General features: G+C 52.8%; 1 protein-coding gene across 1 annotated transcript; it reads left to right on the forward strand.

Annotated features, from left to right (window-relative positions):
- Window positions 1–1939: 1939 nt before the first annotated feature.
- On the forward strand, window positions 1940–26758 carry C5H9orf24 (chromosome 5 C9orf24 homolog). Its single transcript, XM_037902669.1, has 7 exons — window positions 1940–2252; window positions 12908–13055; window positions 16795–16907; window positions 18179–18254; window positions 19166–19379; window positions 23084–23173; window positions 26638–26758. The coding sequence occupies exons 1-7, from the start codon at window positions 2118–2120 to the stop codon at window positions 26741–26743; spliced, it is 882 nt and encodes a 293-aa protein (XP_037758597.1). The 5' UTR covers window positions 1940–2117; the 3' UTR covers window positions 26744–26758.
- Window positions 26759–27083: the final 325 nt, after the last annotated feature.

The following is a 27083-nucleotide window of genomic DNA, read 5'->3' on the forward strand; positions in this document are numbered from 1 at the left end:
TCTGGTCTCCCGTTCCGTTTCTGGCCTGGCTCTTGGTCTCACAACTCCAGTGTTTCTTGTTAATCTGAGACATTTTATAGGTTTGTTAGTCTCTAAGGTGTCACAAGTACTCCTTTTCTTTCTGCAGACGTTTTATAGCTTCTGCACCTTGCCCCACTTATCAGCTCATTGGCTCAGCCCCTTCCTTTGCCCCTCCCAGGGCCAGACATCAACACAAGCAACAGCTCGGCGCCCTGTGCACATATGCAGTTCCTGAGCTCAATGCCTGCTTTCTCCCTTGGGCAGTGGGTAACTTGGGCATCCGTTCTTCCCCGGGACGCTGCAAAGCACATACATCCTCCAAACCAGCCAACACAACCACCTCCTTTTACCCCTATTTAGCACATTCTGGTTTTAGTCACCGCAGACCCATTCCAAACCCCACCTGACTGTGGCGAGGTGACATCTCCCTCCCGAATATCACCAACAGCAACCCGCTGAATTCCCCAGCTCACCCACCCATCTCTGTGAGACCCGCCTCAGCATGGGTGAAATTCGCCTCTGTGCACACAGCCAGCACAAGGGCTATGCACCACTTAAGCGTGGACTTGTGTGATGCAGACACCATGCACTGGCCCTCTGCAAAGGGGTGAATTTCACCAACAGTGTAAACCCACGGGGCCAGATCCTCAGCTGGCCTCAATCAGCGTTGCTCTGTTGAAGACAATGGGCCGCATCTAACAATCTGAAAGGAACCCAGCACCTGCACATGGCAAGCAGAGACCAGTCCGTCTACAAGGGGAAAGGATAGGGCTAAATATAAAGGGGACTAGGAAGGAACCAGGGATAAACAGTGATAACTAAATGACCCCCAGATAACCAGAAGCTCCCTTCGATCATCCCAGCCCCTCCTCTCCAGCGATTCAGGATCCCACAAGCAGCACAGGGACGTAAAATGGGGGTGTCACCCCAGAGTGTCTCCAGGCCTCGGAGAAGGGAGGGTGGGCCGGCCAGGGGGTGCACCCATGCTTTGGGGATCTTTAACATCAAGACCTGCGGTTGCTAACTCAAATAACATAGCGGTCTGCCCACTGCCTGGGTGCAGTGTGGGCCCTTGGGTGACCGCCTTTTCAAAATGCAAAAACAGGACACATGCAGGAGCCCCACCCTCCTCTGTCATGCCTCCTCCTGCTCCTCCTCTTCCCCCATGGCCCCGACCCCTGGCCACACTGGAACCCGGAGCTGGGCCATGATAAGAGCCACCCAGGGAGCCCGGGCTGTGGTGGGAAGTATTTTAGGAAGGCGCTAGGAAGTCTGGGATATGGGTGGTTGGACTCAGGCCTGCATAATGCAGGGCAGATGCTGAACCTCCAGGTTGGGACCCAGGGTTCAACAATTCCTAACCTGGAGTTACAGATGAGTGTAGACATTCAAGCCCTAGGTTAACAAACCCAGGTCTGCTAACTCGAGTTCTCTTAACTCTGGGCTTACATTGCAGGGTAAACATACCCTAAGGCCCCGATCCTGCAACCTGCTCACATGGATGCAGGCTCCACCCACGCAGAGAAGTTTGCATAATCAGGCCCTTACATTGCAAGCTTCTTAGTGCAAGAGACGTTTTCATTTATGCCTGGAGTGGGACCAAGAACATTGCTGGCATGTACCAAATAACCTTAATAAGATAGCATGGCTCCTGCTTGGACAAGGGAGCAGAAGACATACAGCAAAATGGTGTCCCCCGGAACAGAATGCCACTGGAGAACGTGGCAACCATTGGGAAAAGGCATGTGGATTTTCTGGTTCCTCGTGTTAATAGCAGAAGAGCATGTTACATATAGGTTGGAACTTGGAGCAAGTGCAGAGGCGTTGACTGTGGAGGTGATGAAGTCTCCCTGCTCATTTACTGTGACATCACCAGTGATGCAAGCAGGGCTGGTGAGTGGGAGAGGCTGTCACATTCAAGGAACACCCCAGCATGCAGAGCCCCTCTCCCTTCCCCACCAGCCACAGACGTTTGAGGGGGTGGGGAATCCTAATCTAATGACGTTGAGGCACAAGACCCCTTGGCCGATGAAGTTGACCTGTGGAGTCACTGAGTGTATTTGAAGAAGGATTCCCCCGCACGGGTGTGTTTCAAGATGTTCCTCTTCGCCCGTAAAACCAAGACCCCCATCAGCACCTACACGGACTCCTACAGAGCACCGAATAGCATGAGAAAAACCTTCCAGGAACCTCCGATGACTCTGTGGAGCGAGAATAAGTTTGTGACGGAGGTAAATCCCCTCCCCCCAGCCCCTCACCCAGTAGGCGGTGTTATCAGAGGCAGGATCTCAGCTTCTGTAGTGCTCCTAAGCTCTGCCACCATGGGGTTCCTCTTCATCTCAGCTTCTGAGGAGCCCCATGAGCCCTTCAGATGCTGATTTTTATGACGGTTTGGGTGTCTTCATAAAATGTGGGTCTCCCCTTTCCACTTAGCGGTTTGATTGTGCAGCCGTGCCAGTCTGGTGGGTACGGTATCGCTTTAAACTACCTAAAAGTGCAGCTGGTGAGCGAGAGACAGTCTGTTATTGTCCTCGTTTATAAATGAGCGCTGGTCACTACTGCTGTGGGAGGGGCATAATAAATGCAGCCTCTGTAGTGCTTATATAGCACTTTTCATAAGAGGCCAGTATCGTTCTCCCCATTTTAAGATGGGGAAACTGAGGCACGGCAAGGGGAAGTGATTTGACCAAGGTCAGTGGCAGAGAAAGGAACAGAACCCGTGTCTCCAGAGGCCCAGTCTACTGCCTGAGCCAGTAGGCCATATTTTTATTTGTTCATGTTCCTCTGTGCAAGAAGAGCTGCATGCCAGTCCCAAATGGAAAGTTTTCACTAACAACAGTCTGTACTGAAGTCATAGTGTCCTTCGGGCCAGCCATCGCTCTTAAAGGGCAGGGATTTCATTGTTAGCTCTGTGAAGCACCTGCTGTAGGTGCTGTAAAATAATACACAGAGATGGTCCATGGAGAATATAGGTCACAACATAAATTCGGCCACACTGGGTCAGACCAATGGTCCATCTAGCCCAGGATCCTGTCACTGACAGTGGCCGGTTCCAGATGCTTCAGAGGGAATGAACAAATGGCAATTACAGAGTGATCCACCCCCTGTCGTCTACTCCCAGCTTCTGGCAGCTGGAGATTTAGGGACAGCTGGAGCATGAGCTTGTGTCCCTGACTATCTTGGCTAATAGCCATTGATGGACTCCATGAACTTATTTAATTCTTTTCTGAACCCTTTATTCTTTTGGCCTTCACAACATCCCCTGGCAACACGTTCCACAAGTTGACTGTAATGCAATATGTCCTGTCCATTTAGATTTCAATCTGACATTGCATGCTGGGCCCTATGGTCTCTATGGACCATAGTTTTATCCAAATTAGTTGCCAAAATTTGGGGGCACTTTTGTAAAGACACTCCAGAGATCACAGACTGGCCTCTCTTGCCATGTCTTTCAGTGGATCCTGGTTAGTCTCCTTGGGTCTGAGGCTCTGTGCATTGGCCAAGCTAGAACTGGCCTGTTGCAGGGTTCCCAGCTGCAGAGGCCTGCACAATTCATCACAGTAATTTTGTCATGAGAGATTTTGAAACATGCCATGTGAGTTAGATCTGGGGATGAAAACCCTGCAGAACAGCTTATAGGCAAATGTATGATGAATTTTTGCCAGCGGGTAACACTGAACATAATATACAAAAGTTCCCCTACCTCCAGGTTCACAATGTTCCCCACAGACAGGGTATCTGAGCAGCCAGCCAGCTTCTTTCTCTGTGCATGAACTTTCCACTACATCCCTCTATGCATCTGTCCTTTGGCTTGGACTATGGTACCCAGCACCCTCTGCTGTACAGATTGTGGCAGAACTGGTGAATGACCATTAGAAAATGTTTTAGAGCTGAGGTGCAGAGCGAGAGCATCCAAAAAAGGGAGGCTAAACAATCACAGAGAGGCTCTTTCGGGGCAATGCAGGCTCAGCCTGGGCACTTAGCCGTATGGGGTGTATGACACACAGCTAAGCAGCTCTGGTGCTATCTAGATGGGGACAGCATTGCATGCATACGCCAGCCAGCTCACTGCAACTGAAGCTTGCTGCAGGCTGAGGAGGAAAGACATGCTGTACTCCAGGAGGCACTGCCAGCAGCAGCTAATTATTCGTTATCTAATCCACTTCCCATTGCCAAGAATCAAATCACTCTAATTAGTGGGAGGGAGCCACTGGTCATGAACTGAACATAGCAAAGACTGCAACAGAGATGCTGAGGAGAGGCTGTGCAGCCCGCTTAGGCAGTCATGGTCAGAAAGATGCGAGAAGCCGTCCCCTTGGATGGACGCCGCGGTGGGGAGGAGAGAGCTCCAAAGGATGCTGGAGACCTGGCAATGGAAGAAGCGGGGGTCATTTCTGTAACCCCTACTAATGCAGCACGGTGCTCTGTCTGCCTCGGGTGGGCAGGCCACACAGAGGTTTATCAGTCTGCTGGAGCCTGCCAGGGGCTAGAGCTGGGATTTTTAGCTCTAAAAGGCTCAGGTCGGATTGCTGCTGCCAACGTCCTAGGCAGGGGGTCACACTAGGTTCTATGGGGATGTGTCTCTATCTCTCCTAACGACCCTGCCTCTCTCTCCAGCCAGCCCGTGTACCCTGCTGATTACCATGGTACCTGACTGTCCCCTATCTGCCTCCATTTAAATGCCCGACAGCCGATGTGTTGTATTATTTCTGTATTACTGCACTTGTTATTAAATCGGTACATGTCTATATGCATCATAGTCCAATCTACTCCCCTCATGACCCAGGTTTCCCTCATGCCACCCTAACCCCTACGCCCCAGCTCACATCCTGGGCCCCTCTCACTGAGATGCCCCTGCTCACTCCTGCGTGCCTCATGCCTCCCACCGCCTTGGTCTCCAGTCACCCCACACTCCGCCAGCTCCTCTGATGTGACCCTCACATCTCAGTCTCTGCTTAAGCTGCCCTCATGGCTAGGCCCCTCCACAGGCTGGCCTGAGGCTCTGCTCAGCTCAGAGGTTAGGAACTGTGATGGGGTGACGACTGGTAGGGTTGCATGGTGCCCAGGGAGTCTGATCCTAAATGCCATCACCAGAATCCCAGTCAATCTGTCTGCACACTAGACCCGGGGCCTTTCTCCCCAGCCAGCCAGGAGGTGGCCTGGGTACCTAGATACCATGCCAGCTAGCACCTGGCAGGTAATGGGGCAAAGGTGAAAGATGTTATCTCAGGGGGCTCGCATAGACCACAGTGATAGCCCCAGGTCGATGGAGAGAGAGAGAGACAGAGGGAGCAATTTTGACTTGGATTTGGAGGTGGCTAGGAAATCACTGACGGTGGCAGATGAAAAATGCCAGGCGATAGGCGCCGACTCTGTGGGTGCTCTGGGGCTGCAGCCCCGCCAATCATCTCCCACCCATCCCCCTCAACGCCTCCTGCCCGCCAGTGATCAGCTGTTCAGCAGCATGCAGGAGGCTCTGGGGGGAAGGAGAGGAGCGAGGGAGGAGAAGGCTCGAGGGAGGAGGTGGAATGGGGCGGGAAGAGGCAGGGCGGGGCAGAGTGAGGGGGCAGGAAGAGGCAGGCGGGGTGGGGCCGTGGGAGAAGGGGTAGAGTAGGGGCAGGACCTAGGGCAGAGTGGGGGTCAAGCACCCCACTTCAGATCAGAAAGTCGGCACCTCTGTGCCAGGGGGTTGCCTTTGATATGATGGGCAATTGTTTCCCACCTGCCAAAGGACCCTGTTTTGATACAATCTACCCGCCTGAGGGGCTGGATCCACAGGGATCTCACTTTTACATTTTAGCTACAATGCGGTTGACCCAACCGACTGTGACATCACTGGTGATGCAAGCAGGGCTGGTGACTGGGGGAGGCGGTCAGATTTGGGAGACAGACTTTTAATTTGCTACCATAGTACAGAGAGCCTTTTTCATAGTCTCACCCCGCAGTGTGGCTTGTGGCAGACTCCAGAAATTAACTTCCGGCATAAAGCCCTTGCTGGCTACTGGGGATCAGTTGAGACGTAGTTTAGACTGAAGGTGGAATCCTTTCCAAGAGCCCATTTGAGAGATGTTCCTCTTTGCTCATAAAACAAAGACGCCCATCAGCACCTATACAGAATCTTACCGGTCGCCGTCTACCGTGAAACAGTCGTACAGGGAACGTTCTTTTACGTTGTGGGATGAAAACAAGTTTATTACAGAGGTAAATCTCCCACTTCTAAGCCTGCTAATCTACGGCTCTGTTAGCTGAAGGATGGGTTCCCGATGGTCTGTGAGTGTGGCACCCAGGGCTCGGACTGCGTCAGATGACATAAGCCAAAGGCCCCCAAATTGTGGGGCGCGCCCCCCTAGGGGGGCAGAGAGGAATGTTGGGGGGGGGCACGGCAGGTCCCAGGCCAGCCCGCATGGGGGGCGGAGAGGGAGCAACACCCAGCCCCACTCCACTCCCAGCTCTGCTCCAGCCCCGGCCCCGCACCAGGTCCCGCTCCTGGTCCCAGCCCTGCCCCCAGCCATGGCCTCAGCTTCTGCCCCCAGCCCTGGCCCCACTCTTGGCCCCAGCCCCACCCCTAGCTGTGGCCCCCCAGCCCCCTTACCCCTGTCCATGTCCTAGGGGGCATGGACAGGGGTAAAGTGGGGGGCGCAAAGCTGAAAAATTTGGGGACCACTGACATAAACTCAGCAGCTTTGGGCTAAGCTGGGAGTGGGACAGGAGACTTCCAAACATTTTGAAGAGTGCTGCAGGCCGGGGGGTTATTTTGTGGGTTTTCCCTTAGCGGGAAAGTTGAGCAAGTGCAGAAGGAGGGTGGCCGGGGTACGCTTTCCAACGAGGCTTGCATCCGAATCCCTTTACCACAGGCTGCTGTGGGGCTTTTAGGCTGCAAACTGGGGGTCAGGGACTTTTCTTACTGTGGGCGTGTACTAACACCTAGAGCACTGCGGCCTCTAGACGCTCCTGCAAAGCAAAATATCATCATCATCGTCGTCAATCCATCTGTGGTGATTGAAGATCCCATGGTACAAGTCGGAGGATATCATCCCTGACACCGCCGCTACACCCCTTCTTCCCACTCATTCCCCCTGCAGCTGCAGGTGGAGCCGGGATTCCGCTTGTGGTGAACTGCTGCGCACGGCTGTTTTGTATTGTTTAAAGGCTGCTGCTCTCAGCCCTGGCGGAAGTGGGGGGGGTCCGCTGGTGAAGCGTGTCCGGTGCTTTGCAAAGATTCCCCCGCCACGCTGATAATGTTTGGGTGTTGTGGGGAGGGAAGAAGGGGGATGCTTTGGCATGGTCACATTTTCAGTGGCACCTGTGATTAAATCCTACCTGCCTTTCCACAACCCAGAGGCTCCCTGGGAGGTGGGTTGACTCGCTTCCCTTAAACTGGGTCAAAATTGAGCTAAAATCTATCCTCATCATCTGCAAAAGGGGATGAGACTCCCGTCCTTTGTAAACCACTCTGAGATCTACCATTGAAAAATGCTTTATATAAGCTAAGTATCATATTCTTCCATTCACCAAGCCCCTGTCCTTAGGCCAATTCACACCCTCTCCCTTCAGATTGACAGATCTCTTTTTTCTCTCCTCCTGGGCACTGGGAGGGATCTGACCCTCTTTCACCTTCCTGTCTGTTGGGGTCACCATTGTACAATAGACACACCTGTGGGCAGCTCACCCCACAGAGGGACAAACCCCAGGACCTTTGGTTACAGCTCAGGTCTCTTACACCCTAGTTAAAGGAGAACGTAGCACTATTTACTGGATGGATTCACCACCACTTGAAGCCTTTAAATCAAGACTGGGTGTCTCTTTCTAAAAGATATGCTGTAGCTCAACCAGAAGTTATGGGCTTGATGTAGGAATCAGCGGGGGAGATTCTCTGGCCTGTACTGTGCACAAGACCAGCCTAAATGGTCACAGTGAGCCCTTCTGGCCTTTAAATCGATGAATCTGCTAGGGCTCATGGCCCTGATCCTCCAAGATATTTAGGTACCTAATTCCCAGGGAGTTAAGAACCTACATATCTTTGAGGATCTGGGCCTGTATCTTCTGTGGATCTTAAGGCACAAGAAGGAATGATAGCCACATACATGGGCCCAGGTCCATCCAGCAAGCGGCACTGGAAACACACATCTGTTGGCCTCGTGACTTGTCTGCTGTTCCGAGTAACAGACCAGCAATTCCTCCCTTTCTTGCCTGAATTCTACACAGCAGACACGGCTGGCTGGCTGACTCTCTTGCATTGTGCTTTTTATGCCTTTGTGGCCAGGCCCGTCTTTGGTCCCTGGCTTGCAGGGCTCTTTGCCAGGTGGGGTGGTGCATGGAGGCTCTTGGTGGATTTACTGGGGGGAGGTCTTCGATGGGACTTGGGGTATTGTGCACTGGTGTCAATGAAGGGTGTCTGTCTATTTAATGGCTGCTCTTTATTTTAAAGAGCCTGGGGTGGGAGTGCTTTGTCTGACAGTACAAAGCATAATAAATAAATGCTGGCTGAGAGCTGCCTGGATTCATCTTCTCCGAGACCACTGGCCCACCCCCTCCTCCGACCAGTGCTCACACACGACAGCCCCCAAAGGAAACAGAGCCACAGGGCCCAGAGCAAGGGACCAGACTGAAACTGAAAAAACGGGCAGTGGTACGGATCTCATGGGCCCTGTGGTTGGACGTAGCCTGCGGTCCCCAAGCCGAAAGCCTTTTCCACACCTCACCCATATGGGCCCTGCCCGACTCCTCCAGCCTTCAGGAAGCACTGCGGTATCACAGCAATGCAGTCTGCTTTCTGGGGCACCTCTTACCCACAGTGCTCGCTGCTGCAGAAGGAGCAGGGCAGACAGGACCTTAACATGGAGAGATGGTTCCCCTGCCTATCTGGGAGGTCACAGGGTGACTGGTCCTTTAACAGTGGGGGTGGGTCTCTCAGTTCCCAGCTGTGACACCAACTCACTTCCCCAGGTGGGGAAAATGGGGCATGTGAGTTGACCAGCCCTGTGGGATAGATGAGGGAGAAGACTAGGCAGGGGGAGATGGAGGTGTCTGCAGAGGTCTGCAGGGAGGTAGGAGACCTTGTGACACTGGGGGGAGACTCCAGCTAGGTAGGGCTGGAAATGGCCTGCCAAAGCAGGGAAAGACTCCAAGACAGAAGGCATGGGAGGAGGGAGCAGTGAGCCCAGGAAGGGCTGGTGGGAGAGATGAAAGAGAGCCCTGGAAGGATGAAAGCTGAGCCCAGAGCACGGGCAGGAGAGCATCTGAGCTACTGAAGATGGACTAGCCCCTTTGAAAGTGGGATCGGGCCCCATTTGAAACTGGTGTGAAGACTCTGTGTTTGGTTTTGGGCTTGTATACCCTGGAAGGGGTGGACTTATTGTTAATGGCTTAGCTGAGCATGGGCGGGAGGGCTAATCACTGAGGGGAAACTGAGGCAGGGCTGCTGCAGGATCACCCATGCCATGAGGGGGCACTTTGGTGGTGACCCTCTCACAAGAAGGTTGCTTTTAAAATGTTGAACAGCCTGAGAGTGCAAACCCCCAGACTGTCCGATGCATTTGCAGCCCTCTAGCTGAGCATTGCGCAAATCCGGACCCAGGGAAAGACCTGCAAACTCCATTTGTTTCCTGCCTCTCTGACAGCCAGCAGACTTCTGAGCCCCACTTGGCATGGTGGTATGGTGGCTCTGGCCCCAGATGTGTCTGAAGGCACCCAGATCTTACAACGATAATAGTAGCATCACTTCCCTGCTACATAGCGCCACCCCTACCTCCCGAAGCGCGATAAGCATTCATTCATTAAACTGTGTGCTGAATTAAATGTCATCAACTTTGATGCTCATTCGTACATTTCCAGCCAGGCTGTATATCTGATCCTCTGCTTTTTTGCCATTGAATGCACAGCAAGCTAGGCATGCGGTGATCTTGCAGTGAAATTAAAGCATCTGCCCTATTGGTATTAAAAAGAAACCTAGGGAACTGCAGGTCACACCTCCCAGGAGCTCCCCCTCCTAAAGTTGTCCATCACCCTCATGTCTCCTTGAAAGGCTGGCAAGTATTTTCTGGGTTGGGGAGTGTTCGAGCTCACGTATGTGGCCACAATAGAGAGGCTGCAGCCTGCAGAAATGGGTCCCGACTTGACTTGCCTCAGCTGTTCCCCTGACCCTGCTTTGTTCTGGGCCTGACTTGCAGTTATTTATTTTTGATTGTGCATTGCTCCTGTGTGGGATTCCCACCCTTGTTGATTTGGAGAGGGGAGGGGTTTGATGGCAGGGGACTGGCAGAGGGAAGGAAAGGTTTGCATATAGCTGTTGGTTACAGGATTAGCTATACCAATCAGCTTTAAGCCCTCCCACCTATGGAGCAGGTTATCCAGGTGTGCATGAATTCCTGCTGATGCACCCTGGTGCTGCTGCCCGTCCTCATTCGCTACAGAACAAGTTGGAGATTTTCAGGCGGAGTCTGGCAGTATTGTCTAGAGAGTAGAGCAGGAGACTTTGAGTCAGGACGCCTGGGTTCTATTCATGGGAGCTCTCCAGTGAGCAGAGCAGGGGACTATGCACTCAGGACAATTGGTTTCTCTAAACAGCTCGGTTGCTGACTTGCTGTTTGACTTTGGGTAAGTCATTTACCCTCACTGTGCCTCAGTTTTCCATCTGTAAAGTGGGGCTAATAATAATGACCTGCCTTGAGGGTTAATAAATTGCTCCCCAAAGGAAGGGTCTGCTGAGGTGCCCAGTGCCACAGTTCAAAGGAGATTGTAAAATCTCTGCAATTGTTTTTGTAAAGGTGGTGTGTCTAAGTACATCCTTATTTACTGATCGGGGGTACTCAGCTCTTTACAAGCACTGAAAGGCTAGAGGGCCTGATTGTGTTACATAAGGGCCATAATAGGTCAGACCAATGGTCCGTCTAGCCCAGTATCCCGTCTTCCGACAGTGGCCAGTGTCAGGTGCTTCAGAGGGGATGAACAGAATAAGCAACTATCAAGTGATCCATCCCCTGTCGTCCATTCCCAGCTTCTGTCAGTCAGAGGTTTAGGGACATGGGTTTGTGTCCCTGACCATCTTGGCTAATAGCGATTGATGGACCTGTCCTCCAGGAACTTATCTAGTTCTTTTTTGAACCCTGTTATAGTTTTGGCCTGCACAACATCCTCTGGCAAGGAGTTCCACAGGTTGACTGTGCGTTGTGTGAAAAAATACTTCCTTTTGTTTGTTTTAAACCTGCTGCCTATTCATTTCAATTGGTGACCCTGGTTCTTGTGGTATGAGAAGGGGTAAATCACACTTCCCTATTCACTTTCTCCACACCAGTCACGAGTTTAGAGATTTTTGACATTCTGTTGAAGCCAATGTTGAGTCTCCCAGTGGTGGCAGGATGGGGCCCACTGTACCGGGTCCAGACAGCATGCAATGCAAATAAGACCCAGCCAATCCGGTTCAAACCGCCGTTCCCTGGGCAGCCTGCTGTGCAGTGTGGTGCGTGTCTGTGCATGTTTTTAGTGGATTATGGTTGAAAAGCTTCAGCGAAGTGGGTTAGGAGAGAGCTGAGCGTGTCGCCGGGGAAAGCTACAAGGGCTATTCCTGCACTCACTGCAGGGGCTTTAGTTAAAGGGGCATTTCTGGGCACTTAAGAGGGAGGGCGTGGGTGGTCATTTTGCGTGTGCAGTGGGCGACATCCTTGTGGTTGCTGTGCGACTTGGTATTTCTGAGATCACCCTGCTTACGAGGTCAGTGCTTTTATTCCTATTTACATTTTCCTGGCATGTAGAGGCCCCCTTGTGCTGAGTTATGGACAAAGAGACAATCCCTGCCTCAAAGAGCTCAATAAACAGGACAGCCCAAAGGTGGGAAGGGAAATAGACATGAACTTATGTACAGCTGGGGTTTGAACCAGCTCTTCTAAAGCCTAGTTTGGTGCCTATCCAGTAGGCCACACTACCTTCCCTACAGAGGAGACATTCACATGTTCTTACATCACTTCCAGAGATGGTGAAATGACACCAGGCTCCATTGTTACGGGACAATATTTTGATGCAGCATCATGCGTTGTGGGATGCCAAAGCAGTACCTATGATTCCCCTTCACACACACCGATAAGCATTAACCCACGGCATCCCAGAGTAGCCCAAAAATATCCAGAACAAGCCAGGGCAGTGGCTGAGTTCTAGTGAGCTTTTAAACTTCCTGTTTGCAGGCACTGGTTCTTGTACACGTTCATGTGCATATGACAAATGAACAAGCATTCCTGTGTGCATGGACGGTGCCACTGGGAATCCATGAGTGAATGGTAGTGGGGCTGTTTTCTGCCCATGTGACTATTGGTCTAGTGGTAAGCCTGGAAGCTAGGAGTTTCTAAACGTTAATCCTGGCAGTACACTGATTCCTCCTTTGGTTTTTGGCTCCAATTCCATCACCTGCAAAAATAAAAGTAGGGAACCTACCTCTACAAAGCACTTTGATACCTATGGATAAAAGCACCATGTTAGCGTCAGGTGTTGCCATTATATACTTTGAAGAAGAAGAGCATTCAGATTTGCATACTGAACTAGCTAACAGGTATAGGACACAGCTACCTTCTACTGGCTGTAACCAAAACTGCTCAGCTGTGTGTCATAGGCCCTATATGACTAACTACGGAAGGTGAGTTGCCTTTTACTCAAGTGCAGGGGCTTTCGGAGAATGAGGTTTTCAGCTCTAGCCCTGATCTTGTTGTGACATTCTGGGTGGCCATGGTGATGAGCATATTAACAGCCATGACACGCCTTGATGCCCATGGACTGTCCCCCTTCACTGCAGCCTTGCATTTAGTTGGCTTTATCCCAAACACAGAGGAATTTGCAAAGGGCAAGCTGGTATCATTGCAACATTTAACTGATTTCATTCCCAACTTTCTGTTGCCTTTAGGGGTTAACGGTGCCCCGAGTGGAAAATCAGGTGAACCAAGCTCATCTGGAGAAGATGATTAAGCATGCGGTGCAGGAATATTCCTATAAGAACACGATAGAACCAACAGCCTATAGGCCAGAAAAGTATTGGTTAACCAGACCCGAAGGTATTGCGGGATTGTTTAAACCACCTGCCTCACAGCCCAGCTCCCTGTCCCGCTTCTTCCAGCTCGTCCATAGCGTGCTCCCACCCGGTGACGAGAACTGCACTCAGAGCCCAGGGGTTCCTAAAGAAGAGTGGGCCTCAAGCTATCGAACAGGGGCAGATTGCCTGGGTTCATAGAATCATAGACTATCAGGGTTGGAAGGGACCTCAGCAGATCATCTAGTCCAACCGCCTTGCTCAAAGCAGGACCAATCCCCAATTTTTGCCCCAGATCCCTAAATGGCCCCCTCAAGGATTGAACTCACAACCCTGGGTTTAGCAGGCCAATGCTCAAACCACTGAGCAATCCCTCCCCCCATTGCTGCAGGCCAGGAGGCTGTGGTACAAGCAAAGGCAGCCGGGAGCAAGCACAGTCCCCCACCCTTTGTATCCCGACCTTTGCTCCTGCAAGAAACCCTTCCCAGTCCAGTTTCCCTTCATACAGACCCTTCCTCCCCAGTGCAGAGACCCAGGCTCTTGGCTCAGCACTGACGGTGGGGAAGCAGCTCTCTCACGGCTGGGCTCCCTGTGTGGTTCTCTGATGCTGAGATCCAGGTACCTCGTTGAGGGAGCAGGCGTGGCCGGTCTGGCCCAGCCACAGACCATTCACAAGTCAGTCCAGGATGCATCCAGCCTCCCCTGGATCCTGGGCCAGCTGGCCTCAGTGCCCAGATTCCAGGTGCAGAGGCCGGGATATTCCAAGCTGGCCAAAGGATTTGGACACCCAGTTCCCATGAGAATAAATGGGATTCCAGCGTCCAGACCTCCATGGGTGGTTTGGAAAGTCTCAGCCCTAGATTCCAGGAACCTCAAAACCCACACTGAGGTTGCACCCGTTCCTCTGAGGCCTGCCCCTCCCCATGGTGCATACCCATTGCACGGTGCTCCCCTTCCCCATCTACCTGATTGCAAACTCCCCTCCTCCCCCCACCCCCACCTTCTGCCTCCCTATTACTATGGCTCAGGGTGGGAGGGGACAGGGAAGGGGAGCTCACCTGGGGCTAGCCAGCACCCCAGCTGGCATGGAGTCAAGCTGGCTAGCTAGGCTCCCCTGTTCTCTCTGAAGAGCCCCGGGCTGGTCCACTTGCCTCTGCTCTCCTCCCAGCTGGCCCTTCACTCTGCCCCCAGGAGGGAAGGGCAAATGGGACTGTCTGTGGGCACCTGTACGCCTGCTCCTGCCACCCGAGGGGTACAGAGAAGGGACAGCCACCTGCATGTACTTGAAGGGTATAACCATCAAGCAGCCGGGAAGGGCTCGCTGGGGCAGTGGGTCTAACTGAAAACGATGGGACGAAATTACCTGAAGGAGGATTGAGGCCGAACAGCAGGAAAAGCCTCCAGAGGTAGAGACATACCAAGGTGTGGAATCGTCTCCCAGGGGAAGAGTGGGACCCTCATTGCCAACTGAACTGGGCATAGCCCCGGAGCCCAGTGGCCGGAGAGCAATCCTGCGCCGGGCGGAGATAGGCTATGGCCATTTTCACTTCCTGCCGCGTCCAGGTTTGACCTATTTGCTGGGCAGCCGGGGCGCGGCTCCCTGGCCCCCGCAGTGTGGCAGGCGGGGGCCCCACCATGGACTGCACTTCCCTGGCTTCTGCAGGTGCTGGGTCAGTGCTGCGTCCCCCGGCTTGGGAGGTCCATCTTCGTCCTAGAAATGGGAAGAGAAGCAAAGGGCTAGTGGGGAGGGAGGGAAGCTGATTTGAAAAAACCCAGCATGGTTCCTCTCTCCCTCTGGCCCTCACGGCCAGGCCAGCAACACCCTGGAGAGGTGCAGTTCATGGCTCCCTGGTAGGCTCCCTTGGTTCCTCACCCCAGCTGCTGACGCACCAAAAGGGCTGTTCTAAAGCACAAGGTTGTTGGATGTTGCTGTTGCACCTAGGCCAAGAGTTTCCACCACAGGAGCTCAATGCTAGGCTCCTAAATCCTTATTTAAGCTCCTGCTTTTCCGAAGTGCTGGGTTCCCACTGACGTCAGCTTCCCGCCACTGACTTACATGCCTAAATAAGGCCCTCGGAGGCTGATGCTAGGCCCCTATTGTTGCAAATCTTGCTCTAGTTTCTCCAGCCCTGCTCACCACAGCAACCCTCGGACAGCGGCACTGTCCGCTGCTGTTCTTGAAGCCTGCTGTTGAGTGGAAGGCCCACCGTGCTGCGGGGCTGCAGAGCACGTGCTGTTCAGAAGTCCACATTGGACTCAGTTCTCACACAGCGGTACCAGAGAGACTGCAGTTATTTAGAATAAGAAATAAGTGCAGCATTAGCTGGTGCCCCACTGTCTATTTTTGTAGTGCCTTCCAGCCCCCAGTGTAACCACCTGATGCACAAATTCTGCCCAGAGCTCACTTAACCCACCACTGCACAGCAGCCACCTCTGGTGAGGAACACGGCAACTGTGTAACAATGTACGGGGATACTAGACCACAGTGGAGGATGGGAAGTGAGGAAGAATCTACTTGACACTGAAGAGAGACTTCAGGTGGGCAGGATTCACTCCCTGAGCTGTAATTTAGCCAGGACACTGGGGTTAGCATCCTTTCTCTTGTAAACAGTGCCAGAGGCTCGTTAAAGACCATGAGGGGTCAGGGTCTCAGCTGTATGTTGCATCCAAAAGAGAGCACCTCCAGCATCGCTGAATCCCTTGCACCATGGTGTGGAACTGGTTAATGTCTAATTCATGTGGGGACGGTGGCACCTACGAAGTCACCAGCACCGGTCCCTCCAGCATTCTGAGATTCCACGGCGCACACTGGACAGGCTGGAGCTGAGTTAGTCTGGATGGCGGGGCTGTTTGCCTTGGATTTTGTTAAGGAACCCAGCCCGCACCCAGAAGCTTTTGGCTAGCTACACGGTAATCAGTTTGCAGGGGACAAAAGGACGAATGTGATCCTGGGCCGCATAAACGTGCGAGGAGTGAGTAGGGGAAAGGCGGTGATTTGCCCTGGGTTTACAGCATTGGTGAGACCAGTATTGGAGCATAGGTCCAGCTCTGGTGCCCACATGGTGCAAAGGGTTTTGAAAACTCAGACAAGGTGCTGCAAAAAGTCACAAAAATGATTCGGGGGGTGGAGGGGGAGGAAGCCTGACTGTGAGACACTGAGAAAGCTCAGTCTGCTTAGCTTATTGAAAAGAAGATGAAGAGGTGACTTGATTTACCGTGTCTAAGCACCTTCATTGGGAGAAAATATCCGGCCCTCAAGGGCTCTTTAATCTAGCAGAGTCAGGCAGAACAAGCCTCAGCAGCTGGAAGTTAAAGCCAGACAAATTCCAATTAGAAATGACACTTTTTGACAGTGATGGTGATTAACCACTGGCACAAACTATCAAGGGTAGGGGTGGGTTCTCCATTCCTTGATGTCTTCCGATCAAGACGGGTAGGGTGACCAGATGTCCCGATTTTACAGGGACAGTCCAGATATTTGGGGCTTTTTTTTATATGGGCTCCTATTACCCCCCACCCCGTCCCGATTTTTCACACTTGCTGTCTGGTCACCCTAAAGACGGGCGCCTTTCTGGAAGAGATGCTTTAAGTTGTTGGGCTCAATACAGGGGGAACTGGGTGAAATTCTCCGGCCCATGTAATAGAGGAGGTCAGACTAGATGGTCTAAGTGTCTTTTTTGGCCTTGCCATCTAGGACTCTGCGAATCCCGTTGTTCTTCCTCCCTGGTAGGAAATGTTTGTCTGTTTGTCCATTTACATTTCAGAAAAGTACAATCCAGCTTTTGTCAGTGGAGACAAGTATGCAACGTGGAGGACAGGCCCCTACAACAGCGCGGGGTGGAATAAATATACCACCTACCTCCCCAGGCTTCCAAAGGTAAATCCTGGACCTCCAGAACGCGCCTGCTTCTCGTCCCTAGGCAGGTTGTGGCGGACGATCAGGGAAGGGGCTATGCTTTCAAAGCGGCCTGTGGGACGTCCGTCCTTGTCTCCTCCTATTCTCAAATAAGAATTGTACAGCTAGCTCCCGCTCCACTCTTTGCTTTGCAAATTTCACCCTTAGTAACCCAGGTCAAAATCCAGCGTAATACTTCTTTGCACTTGCCTAGCGCCTTCCTGCAGGGCATCTCCAACCGCTCAACACTGCAAAATGGAGTCAGTCCCCCTGCACGCTAAGCGAAGTCCTGTCTTCGTCTGGCTCTAGACCATCCTCCCGAAGGAAGCGAGATGCCGCTCCAGCTACAAGAAGACTTTCCCCACTCCGCAGGCAGAGCTGTGTTTTCAGAGACAGGGTTTCAGACACAGCAAATAGCTGTAGCTAGGATCTGTGCAAACGCGGTGGGTATAAGAGGCCAGGGGAGGCTAAGCTTTGCCAACCAGCCCGCCCACTGTCTTTGGAGCATGCCACCATTGGAAGGGCGGGCGCCCCAGCCGGGGCCCAGCCTGCGCTCCGCCCCGAGGCCCTGTTCCCACTTGTCACTTTCCCCGGAAGCTCCGCCTCTTCCCATCCCCATGCTGCCCCCATGGGGGCCTCGTGGGAGAGGGTGAAGAGGTGCACACAAGCGGTGGGCAACCAGCCGACTCAGGTGGCCGACTGGTGGGCAGGCATGGGGGTTTGGGGGAGGGGGCGAACAGGTACAAGCAGTGGGGGGGGGGGCCTTTGGGAGGTGCCCGAGTGGGGCATGGACATGGCTTCGGGGGGAGGAGACTGATCAGGTGAGGGCCTCGGGGCAGGGCCACAGTCCGGGCACATGCAGCCTCCCCAAATGGAGGAGTCCCACGCTGCCTGTGGATCCGTGGCTGTGGCATTTTCATGGCACGTGTGCTGTGTAGTTCTGTGCAGTAGAAGCAGAAGGATACGGCCAAGGTAACTCTAGGTTCGCTGGAGTCTAGGGAATGACTCCGGTGTTGGCCCAGTTCCCAGTGGGCAAGCGTCCGCCACGTCAGAAAAGCCACCGGCTCACTAAGCAGCATCGACACTGGCGGTCTCAGCAGAGAGGCCAAGGAAAGGATGGCGCCTGCCCTCACCGCCCACGGGCAAGGGCAGGGCAGGGTGAGGGAGGCTTGCGCTTTCCTGATCCAGGGACAAACAGGGGGCTTTGCAAGTTTGCTGAACATACATGAAGGCTCTGAAATCTTTCCTTGCAGGAAGCAGGGATGGAGACCATTCTCCGTGGGATGCCCATGCAATACCCGCCGAAACCCGACCGGCTCAATAATTACGGTACTTGTACTGGATCCTCCTATAACCTTACCTCGAGAGAGCAAAGATTCCAGAAGAGCCAGTGGGGGAGTCTTTAATCCACGCAACACCTCGCGGGCTGGAAACACAAGGCGTCCTGCAATGCGCAGCAGGGAGATAGTTCCTTGGGAGGTTTTTATAGGCAGCATTTCGGGTCCCTTCAGCTGCAAAAGGCCAGGAAGTCCCTTGAGCCATTCTGGAGCATAAGCTCTGCTGTTGATGTCATCTGGGGCTGTGAAGATGGTGCCAGGACTTGCCGATTAACTGCCCCCAACTCAGCTACCTCCCTTCCCCTACTCACCAACCCCACAAGGCAGCTCACGGGTCAGAAACCCCTGAGGTTACCAGGCTTCCTGAGGTTGTGAAGGTGTCTCCTCCCTGGGCTGCTGGGAGTGGGGCACGGTGGGCTTGCTTGATCCCTGCCACTGGTAACTTATGGTACTGCTGAGTCTCTTCATCCTGGAGGATGTTGGGGGCTTTCTTAAAGGGACACTCCCCTTGGGAAATGTTGTGGAGGGCTCCCACGCCCTTGTGCGTTGACCCACCTGCCCAGGTCACCAGCGGGGCCCTTCTGCACCAAAGCACAAACCTCTGCAGCTAGAGCTAAAGAAGCAATTCAGTAGCTGGCAGCAGTAGTAGATTGTTGTCCTGCATGTGGCCACGAGAGGGAGACACACACACACACATGCAGGGGATACTTGCTCTAGCCACTAGCCCACACACCCTCCCTTCCCCCACCCCCCATTTGGACCTTGGTTGCTATGGTTTTCCCCTAGTTGCCACGGGCTCTGTACCCAGGACGCTTGAGGGCCAGGGTCTCCGTCCAGGGCAGCGAATGTCCAGATTTCAACGCCGTGGGGTTTCCCCAAACCCTTTGGCTCCTCTTGTTTCAGAAAGGGAAGTGGTGGTCAACATGCTGAACAGCTTATCCCGCAGCCAGCTCCCCTCCGTCCGGCACGAGTCTACCCTCCCCGGGAGAAAGCCCTTCCAAGGCTACTACAGCCCCTGCACCGGCCGCCACTACTGCGTGCGTGGGATGGATTACTACGTGGACGGAGCCCCCTGCAACGAGAGGCAGCTCAACCAGCTAGTGGAGAAGATTGTAAGGTTCGGAGGGTTACGCAGTGCACACATAACACTTCCCTCGCGGGGCAGCTGCTCTACGGGACGCATAATCCAGCCCCGTCCTTCCTCGTTGCTCCTGCAGGGCTCACGGGGGGGTCAGAACTCCGGCCCCGATCCTGCCCGTCACACCCAGAGCTCCCCTGGGTGGAAGGAGAGTTTGGCATGCAGGATCGGGCCCTTGTTCCCAGCAGATGGGCATTGCGGGGCAAGGGGAAAGGAAAGGCAGCGCTCAGGGAAACATGGGTGTTCTCAGCCCCCGCCTTCACTGTCACCCTGGGCCCAGATGACTGAACGTCATGAGAGATGAGCAGGAGAGGCCAGGGCGTGTAGGAGGGGAGGCTGAGGTGGGGATCAGTGCAGAGAAAGCAGAGCCCTTCCACGCCCCTTTGCAAAGGATCAACACCTTCCCCCCCCGCCACCTCCAGGCACACACCCCCATCCCCTCCCATCCGGCCCCGGGGTAAGATCCCCATCTCACTCGTTCGTCTCCCCGTATTGCCACCTCCAAATGTTCAAACATCATGAGTCAGGCTCACCAAAAATCAGATTTTTAGTCGTGAGATGATGTAAAAAGAAGAGCTTGGGTGTCCTGTTGATTTGCCTTCTGCTTTTGAGCCTTTGGGGTGCACTGGGATCACATGTTGATGCTTTCTCCGCAGCCCTTACTTTTTCTTTAAGAATGAAGGCTGAAGTCATCACATATCCACCTAGCTCCAGGAGCTGGGGCTTTAAGGAACCCAGTAATTATCCTGAGACTCATGACAAAACCATGAGAGTTGGCAACACTCTGGCGCCTGTCCCCTTTCTCAGTCCGTTGGGTTTTCCCTGGGGGTGTTTTCATTTCTCATTCCCCTTTGCCTCCCTGCTCTCTCCGCCTCCCCCACCCTCACTTTCCCAGCTCTCTTGTCCTCCTTTTTCCTTCCCACTGGTGCGCTGCCCCTTCCCCCCCACACACACCCCAATGCTCTCCTCCCTCTCCACCCAATGGCGGGAGCAGTTGTCAGCGAGCCCAGCTGAAGTCACTAGAACTCTTTGTTTGAGTAGCCAGCAGCAGCCCTGCAGCTCCCCAAGACAGAGCTGTGAGCCAGGTACATCCCCTCTGGCACCGCAGAGGTAAGGGTAATACCGTAAAGAGGGATATATACGGTATATACACAAGCCTGGCCGGGAGCTCTGTAGCCACAGAGGCAGGGGCAGTGACCGGAAAGTGGCTACAGGGTGAGCCAAGGGTGGGACCTTCCGTACAGGAGATGAGAGCAATCCTGGCAAATACATGCCAGGAAACCCAAATATTCAAAGCTCTGGGTCCTTGTGGGGCAGCAGAGGGTGCTGGAGCAATGGGCAACGTGAAGAGGACTGACCCATGGAATCATAGAATCATAGAATCATAGAATATCAGGGTTGGAAGGGACCCCAGAAGGTCATCTAGTCCAACCCCCTGCTCGAAGCAGGACCAAGTCCCAGTTAAATCATCCCAGCCAGGGCTTTGTCAAGCCTGACCTTAAAAACCTCTAAGGAAGGAGATTCTACCACCTCCCTAGGTAACGCATTCCAGTGTTTCACCACCCTCTTAGTGAAAAAGTTTTTCCTAATATCCAATCTAAACCTCCCCCATTGCAACTTGAGACCATTACTCCTCGTTCTGTCATCTGCTACCATTGAGAACAGTCTAGAGCCACCCTCTTTGGAACCCCCTTTCAGGTAGTTGAAAGCAACTATCAAATCCCCCCTCATTCTTCTCTTCTGCAGACTAAACAATCCCAGCTCCCTCAGCCTCTCCTCATAAGTCATGTGCTCTAGACCCCTAATCATTTTTGTTGCCCTTCGCTGGACTCTCTCCAATTTATCCACATCCTTCTTGTAGTGTGGGGCCCAAAACTGGACACAGTACTCCAGATGAGGCCTCACCAGTGTCGAATAGAGGGGAACGATCACGTCCCTCGATCTGCTCGCTATGCCCCTACTTATACATCCCAAAATGCCATTGGCCTTCTTGGCAACAAGGGCACACTGCTGACTCATATCCAGCTTCTCGTCCACTGTCACCCCTAGGTCCTTTTCCGCAGAACTGCTGCCTAGCCATTCGGTCCCTAGTCTGTAGCGGTGCATTGGATTCTTCCGTCCTAAGTGCAGGACCCTGCACTTATCCTTATTGAACCTCATCAGATTTCTTTTGGCCCAAACCTCCAATTTGTCTAGGTCCTTCTGTATCCTATCCCTCCCCTCCAGCGTATCTACCACTCCTCCCAGTTTAGTATCATCCGCAAATTTGCTGAGAGTGCAATCCACACCATCCTCCAGATCATTTATGAAGATATTGAACAAAACGGGCCCCAGGACCGACCCCTGGGGCACTCCACTTGACACCGGCTGCCAACTAGACATGGAGCCATTGATCACTACCCGTTGAGCCCGACAATCTAGCCAGCTTTCTACCCACCTTATAGTGCATTCATCCAGCCCAGACTTCCTTAACTTGCTGACAAGAATACTGTGGGAGACCATGTCAAAAGCTTTGCTAAAGTCAAGAAACAATACATCCACTGCTTTCCCTTCATCCACAGAACCAGTAATCTCATCATAAAAGGCGATTAGATTAGTCAGGCATGACCTTCCCTTGGTGAATCCATGCTGACTGTTCCTGATCACTTTCCTCTCATGTAAGTGCTTCAGGATTGATTCTTTGAGGACCTGCTCCATGATTTTTCCAGGGACTGAGGTGAGGCTGACTGGCCTGTAGTTCCCAGGATCCTCCTTCTTCCCTTTTTTAAAGATTGGCACTACATTAGCCTTTTTCCAGTCATCCGGGACTTCCCCCGTTCGCCACGAGTTTTCAAAGATAATGGCCAAGGGCTCTGCAATCACAGCAGCCAATTCCTTCAGCACTCTCGGATGCAACTCGTCCGGCCCCATGGACTTGTGCACGTCCAGCTTTTCTAAATAGTCCCTAACCACCTCTATCTCCACAGAGGGCTGGCCATCTCTTCCCCATTTTGTGATGCCCAGCGCAGCAGTCTGGGAGCTGACCTTGTTAGTGAAAACAGAGGCAAAAAAAGCATTGAGCATGGAGTTAGTGACTGAAGGGCAGGCGGAGAGGTTGCAGTAGCAGCTCTGGGTGTTATTTTGCTTTGGATCAGGGAGGCTGCACAGAGGAACCCACTCCAGAGCTTGGGCTGTCTCTCTCTCGGTGTTTATAAAGTGCCCATCACCCATGGGGTCCAGCCACACAGAAATTACAGTTTTTACTAAGCGGGTTTCTGAACCTGGTTCATGCCACCCCTGCAATCTCCGGGGGCAGCTGGTCTCAAACCGACTTGAGAGCGGCCGATACACAGTCTGCTGCTCCTGTGTGCAGACCATCCCAAAGCCCCAGCCCTGCCTTGCCTCCCGGGTCACAGGAGCAGCAGTCTGTGTCTGGTGCTCGGCCCCTCTAAAACCTGCCCTTAGGACGTTAGTCCCTGTGCTGCGGACAGTCCTCTCCCTGTTATCACTGCTCCATCCCAGACTCCTACCACCACCACTTGCGTCTCTGACCCTGTTGATGCCACCACCGTGCCCCACTTGTGGGGAGACAGGAAGGATCTTTCCCACGTAAGCTCGCTGACCACCAGAACGAGAGGGAACAGAGATGAGTGAGCCCGGCAGCCTGTTGCTATGGCTAACCATACCCCTTGCGTTTGTTTCAGGAATATCCCATACTGCGACTGCAGCCAAGAGACGATGGGCTATGCACCTTTGCACAACCCGCCGCAATCTTTCCCGTATATGAACCTTAAGTAAGAAAGTTAAAGCCGGGTTCAGTGGCGGGGGAAGGGCACAGTGGCTCTAAAAAATCATGGTTTACACTGGGGAGAACAGGAACCTCGCAACAGCCCTGGACTTTTCCAGAGGCTAGATCTTTCCTCATTTGGGTTTCAAGTGAATCATGACAAATGGCTGCATGTATTATGGTAACCCCTGGAATACAGAGAGCTCAAGTGACTTGCCAAAGGTCACAGAGCAAGTGGCAGAGATTGCAGTGGGGGAGCTTATTTTTAAGGGACAGCACCATGCTTTTATTCATGGTACAAAATAATGAAGGACTGTAAGGGACCAAACAAAGGAGGGGTGTTTGCTCTGCTCACCCTGGGGTACTGGCCTGAGGGTAAGAGAAGCTGTTACCAAAAGGGTCGCAAGAGGCCACCTTGATGTAAAACAAAACCTGCAAGAGGCCAGGAGCCTGGGATGGTGACTCGGGCCCAGGACCAGAAGAGCAATTCCCCAGAACTATAAATGTGACTAGGAGTGTTTAAAGGAGACCTAAAAACAGGTGCGTAGATGGATTGGTTCCCTTTTTGCTGCAATGCTTCACCTCCCCAGTTCCCCACCTGCAAAACAGGGGTAGCCACTGCCTGGTAGCCTTCTCGACCTGGGCAGGGGTGTGAGGCTTTATTTATAGTTAATGTCTCTATTGTGCTTTGAAATCATAAAGCCCCACGTAAGTATTTGAAACTCCTGCAGACTCACAACACTACTGAGGTAGGGCGGCTATCGCTTGGGATTATTTTTTGTGCCATTTTTAACAGGTTTCCATGTCTAGCCTTTGTGACAGTAGCTTTTGTTATCATCATCTGCCCAGAGCCCTAGTTATCCGGTGTCCCTGTTTCCACAGTGTAACCGTGGGTCACAGTAGAGGATGCCAAATTCAGGACGAACTGCTGAGAAATAGGGCAAACACAACCCAAAACTGGTGGTTATTCTTTTATAAGATAGACCGAACCAACCACAAAAGTAAACTGCTGTTTCCCCACACTGGCTAACAGGAAAGCATAAAGACAGTTTCCTCAGGTGTTCCAGTTCTCATATCACCACCAAAACCACAGGATTCAGAGATGAGTGGTTCTTTATAACCACTCTCATCAGATAACAGGTTCTTCTGATCCCAAAGGACCAGCCACACACTCAGGTCAATACATAACTTAGATCTTACCCCAAAATCATGCTGGTGCCAATCCTTTAGTAGCTAAAATCTAAAGGTTTATTTATAAAAAGAAAGATGAGAGTTAGAATTGGTTGAAGGAATCAATGACATACAGTGATGGCAAAGTTCTTGGTGCAGGCTTGCAGCAGTGATGAAATAAACTGCGGGCTTAAGTCAAGTCTCTGGAGTATATCCACTGCTGGGATGGGTCATTCAGTCCTTTGTTCAGAACTTCAGTTTGTAGCAAGGTTCCTCCAGAGGTAAGAAGCAGGACTGAAGACCAAATGGAGGTGTTTCCAGGGCCTTTTATAACATTTGCCATGTGGAGGGCATCCCATTGTTCTTACTGTGGAAAATTAAAGCAACAAGATGGAGTTTGGAGGCACATGGGCAAGTCACATGTTCATGCCCCGTTTCCCTCAGTCATTGCAGGAAGCCATTACCTACACTCCAGAAAGTACGTTTACAGGACAGTCCACTCAGTATAGATGGGCGTCTCCCTTGATCCATTGTCAGCCAAGTGTTTCTGGATGAGCCACTTCATTTGAATAGTCCCTCCAAGATGTGCTGGGAGCTACCTTGTGGACGTTACCCCAGGAGCAAACATTTGAAATCCAAGCATAGAGCCAACACTTATAACTTCACATACAAAAATGATACGTGCATACAGACAGCATAATCATAACCAGCAAATCACAACCTTTTCATAGGCACCTCACTTGGCAACGGGGCTCGGGTGGCGCTTTAAAGGGCCCAGGGCTCCCCTGCCACTGCGGGGAGCCCCAGCCCCTTTAAAGCGCCTCTGGAGCTCTGCCAGCGGGGCTCGGGCGGGGTCTCCCCACAGTGGCTGGAGCACCAGGCCCTTTAAATCCCCGCCTGAGCCGAGCTGCTGGAGCCCCAGGGCTCCAGCAGGGATTTAAAATGCCCAGAGCTCTGCGGCGGCCGGAGCCCCGGGCCCTTTAATTCACCCCTGAGCCCCGGGGCTCCCAGCCGCCTCTGCAGTGGCGTGATTTAAAGGCCCCAGGGCTCCCAGCCAGAGCCCCAGGGCCTTTAAATCACCTCTTCCGGTTGAGGCCACACCTCTTCCTGTTGAGGCCACGCCCCCACTCAGGACTCCAGCGTACCGGTAAATCGTTTAAATTACTTTCACCCCTGGCTCTATTCAACCCCAAGTAGCCCAAAATCAGGGGTCAGGCCCCCAAAATTGTGAGATTTTTTTTAAAAAATCATAAATGTTCTTATTTGCATTCTGATGTCAAATCCACTCAGGTCACATTTTCAAACTTCTCTCTGCAACCAGGAGGGCTAGAAACTGACTTATTTTTAAAAAATGAAAGCTGAGATTCTCATGTAATCACATGGCTCCAGGAGCTGGGGCTTTAAGGAAAACACCAAAATAGTGCACGCATTAGCAACAGTGTTCACATGGGTGGGGAAGAATCATTTGAGCTAAAATTGGGATTGAAAATCGTTTTCCGAAGCTGGCTAAGGTAGAACAAACTTTTAGTTCGGTGGTGGGCAACCTGCAGCCCATGGGCCACATGTAGCCCATCCGGGTAATCCGCTCTTGGGCCGCGAGACAGTGTTACATTGACCATCCGCAGGCACGGCTGCCCGCAGCTCCCAATGGCTGCAGTTCACTGTTCCCGGCCAATGGGAGCTGCAGGAAGCGTTGCGAGCTGCAGGGACATGCTGGCCACCACTTCCCGCAGCTCCCATTGGCCGGGAACGGCAAACCACAGCCATTGGATGCTGCAGGTGGCCATACCTGCAGACAGTCAATGTAAACACTGTCTCACGGCCCACCAGCGGATTACCCTGGTGGGCCACAGGTTGCCCACCACTGCTTTATTTCATCTGCCTGCTGTTTGTATTCGCCTCACTGCAGACAAAAGATACACACCAGCACGGCTAGTTAGCTATGCAGAGATGTATTCTCTCGGGTTTTCCCATAACCCCAGAGCATGTCACGTCCCTCCCACTGGCTTCTATGCACCTCTTAGCCACTTGTCTCTAACCTGCCACACCCATCTGCCAGAGATCCCACTGACCGGGCCACCTCCCTCCCCAAATCCCAGGACCAGGCATTTGATACGGGGCAGAAAAACGGTGAGCATGTGGAAGCATCACTGCAGTTAATCAGCAAAGAGAAGGGCTCCCAAAGCTTGCCCTTGGCAATCTCCTTGGAATCTCCTAATAAGCACCAGCAGGAAGTGGTTTACCAAGGACCCTCCTGCGGGTGTGAGGCTTACGATCCATTGGTTTTTCCTCCTTTCCCAGGTGGGACACGAGTCACTTCCAGAAGGCCGGCGGGCCGCAAAAGGATAACTATGTCATCCATCCCGAGTTTGTGTCGGAGTCCTACCCCACTTCGCCGTGCTGGTAGAGAGGAGAGTCAGGCTTCCATTAAAATGGGTCTTGCCAACCTTCGCATGTTCGTTCCTTGCCATCTGTGAAACATCTCCACCCATCCACCCCCCCACCTTCCCCGCGGCAGCATCGGACAAGGGGCAAAGGGAGATAAGAGGAGGGTGGAAACCTACTTTGCTGTGCAGCTGCCCTGAGCCCTCCCGCAAGCCTCTGCATGGCTGGCAACTTTGCTGCTCAAGATGGTTGGGCAGGAAAAGGGATTAGGATCTTCCCCTTGCCTGAGGGAGGCCAGAGGCGCCAGCTCCCCCTTCGATCTCCTGTCAAGCCCCAGAGTTTGCAGCCTTCTTCCTTCCAGA

Source organism: Chelonia mydas, chromosome 5 (assembly GCF_015237465.2).
Source record: "Chelonia mydas isolate rCheMyd1 chromosome 5, rCheMyd1.pri.v2, whole genome shotgun sequence".
Lineage (NCBI taxonomy): Eukaryota > Metazoa > Chordata > Testudines > Cheloniidae > Chelonia > Chelonia mydas.

Bases quoted from the DNA above. Each gene is read 5' to 3' on its own strand.
- C5H9orf24 (XM_037902669.1), top strand. From the start codon at position 2,118: ATGTTCCTCTTCGCCCGTAAAACCAAGACCCCCATCAGCACCTACACG. The intron at 16,908-18,178 runs GTAAATCCTGGA...CTTTCCTTGCAG, and splicing joins ACCTCCCCAGGCTTCCAAAG to GAAGCAGGGATGGAGACCAT. The intron at 18,255-19,165 runs GTACTTGTACTG...CTCTTGTTTCAG, and splicing joins CGACCGGCTCAATAATTACG to AAAGGGAAGTGGTGGTCAAC.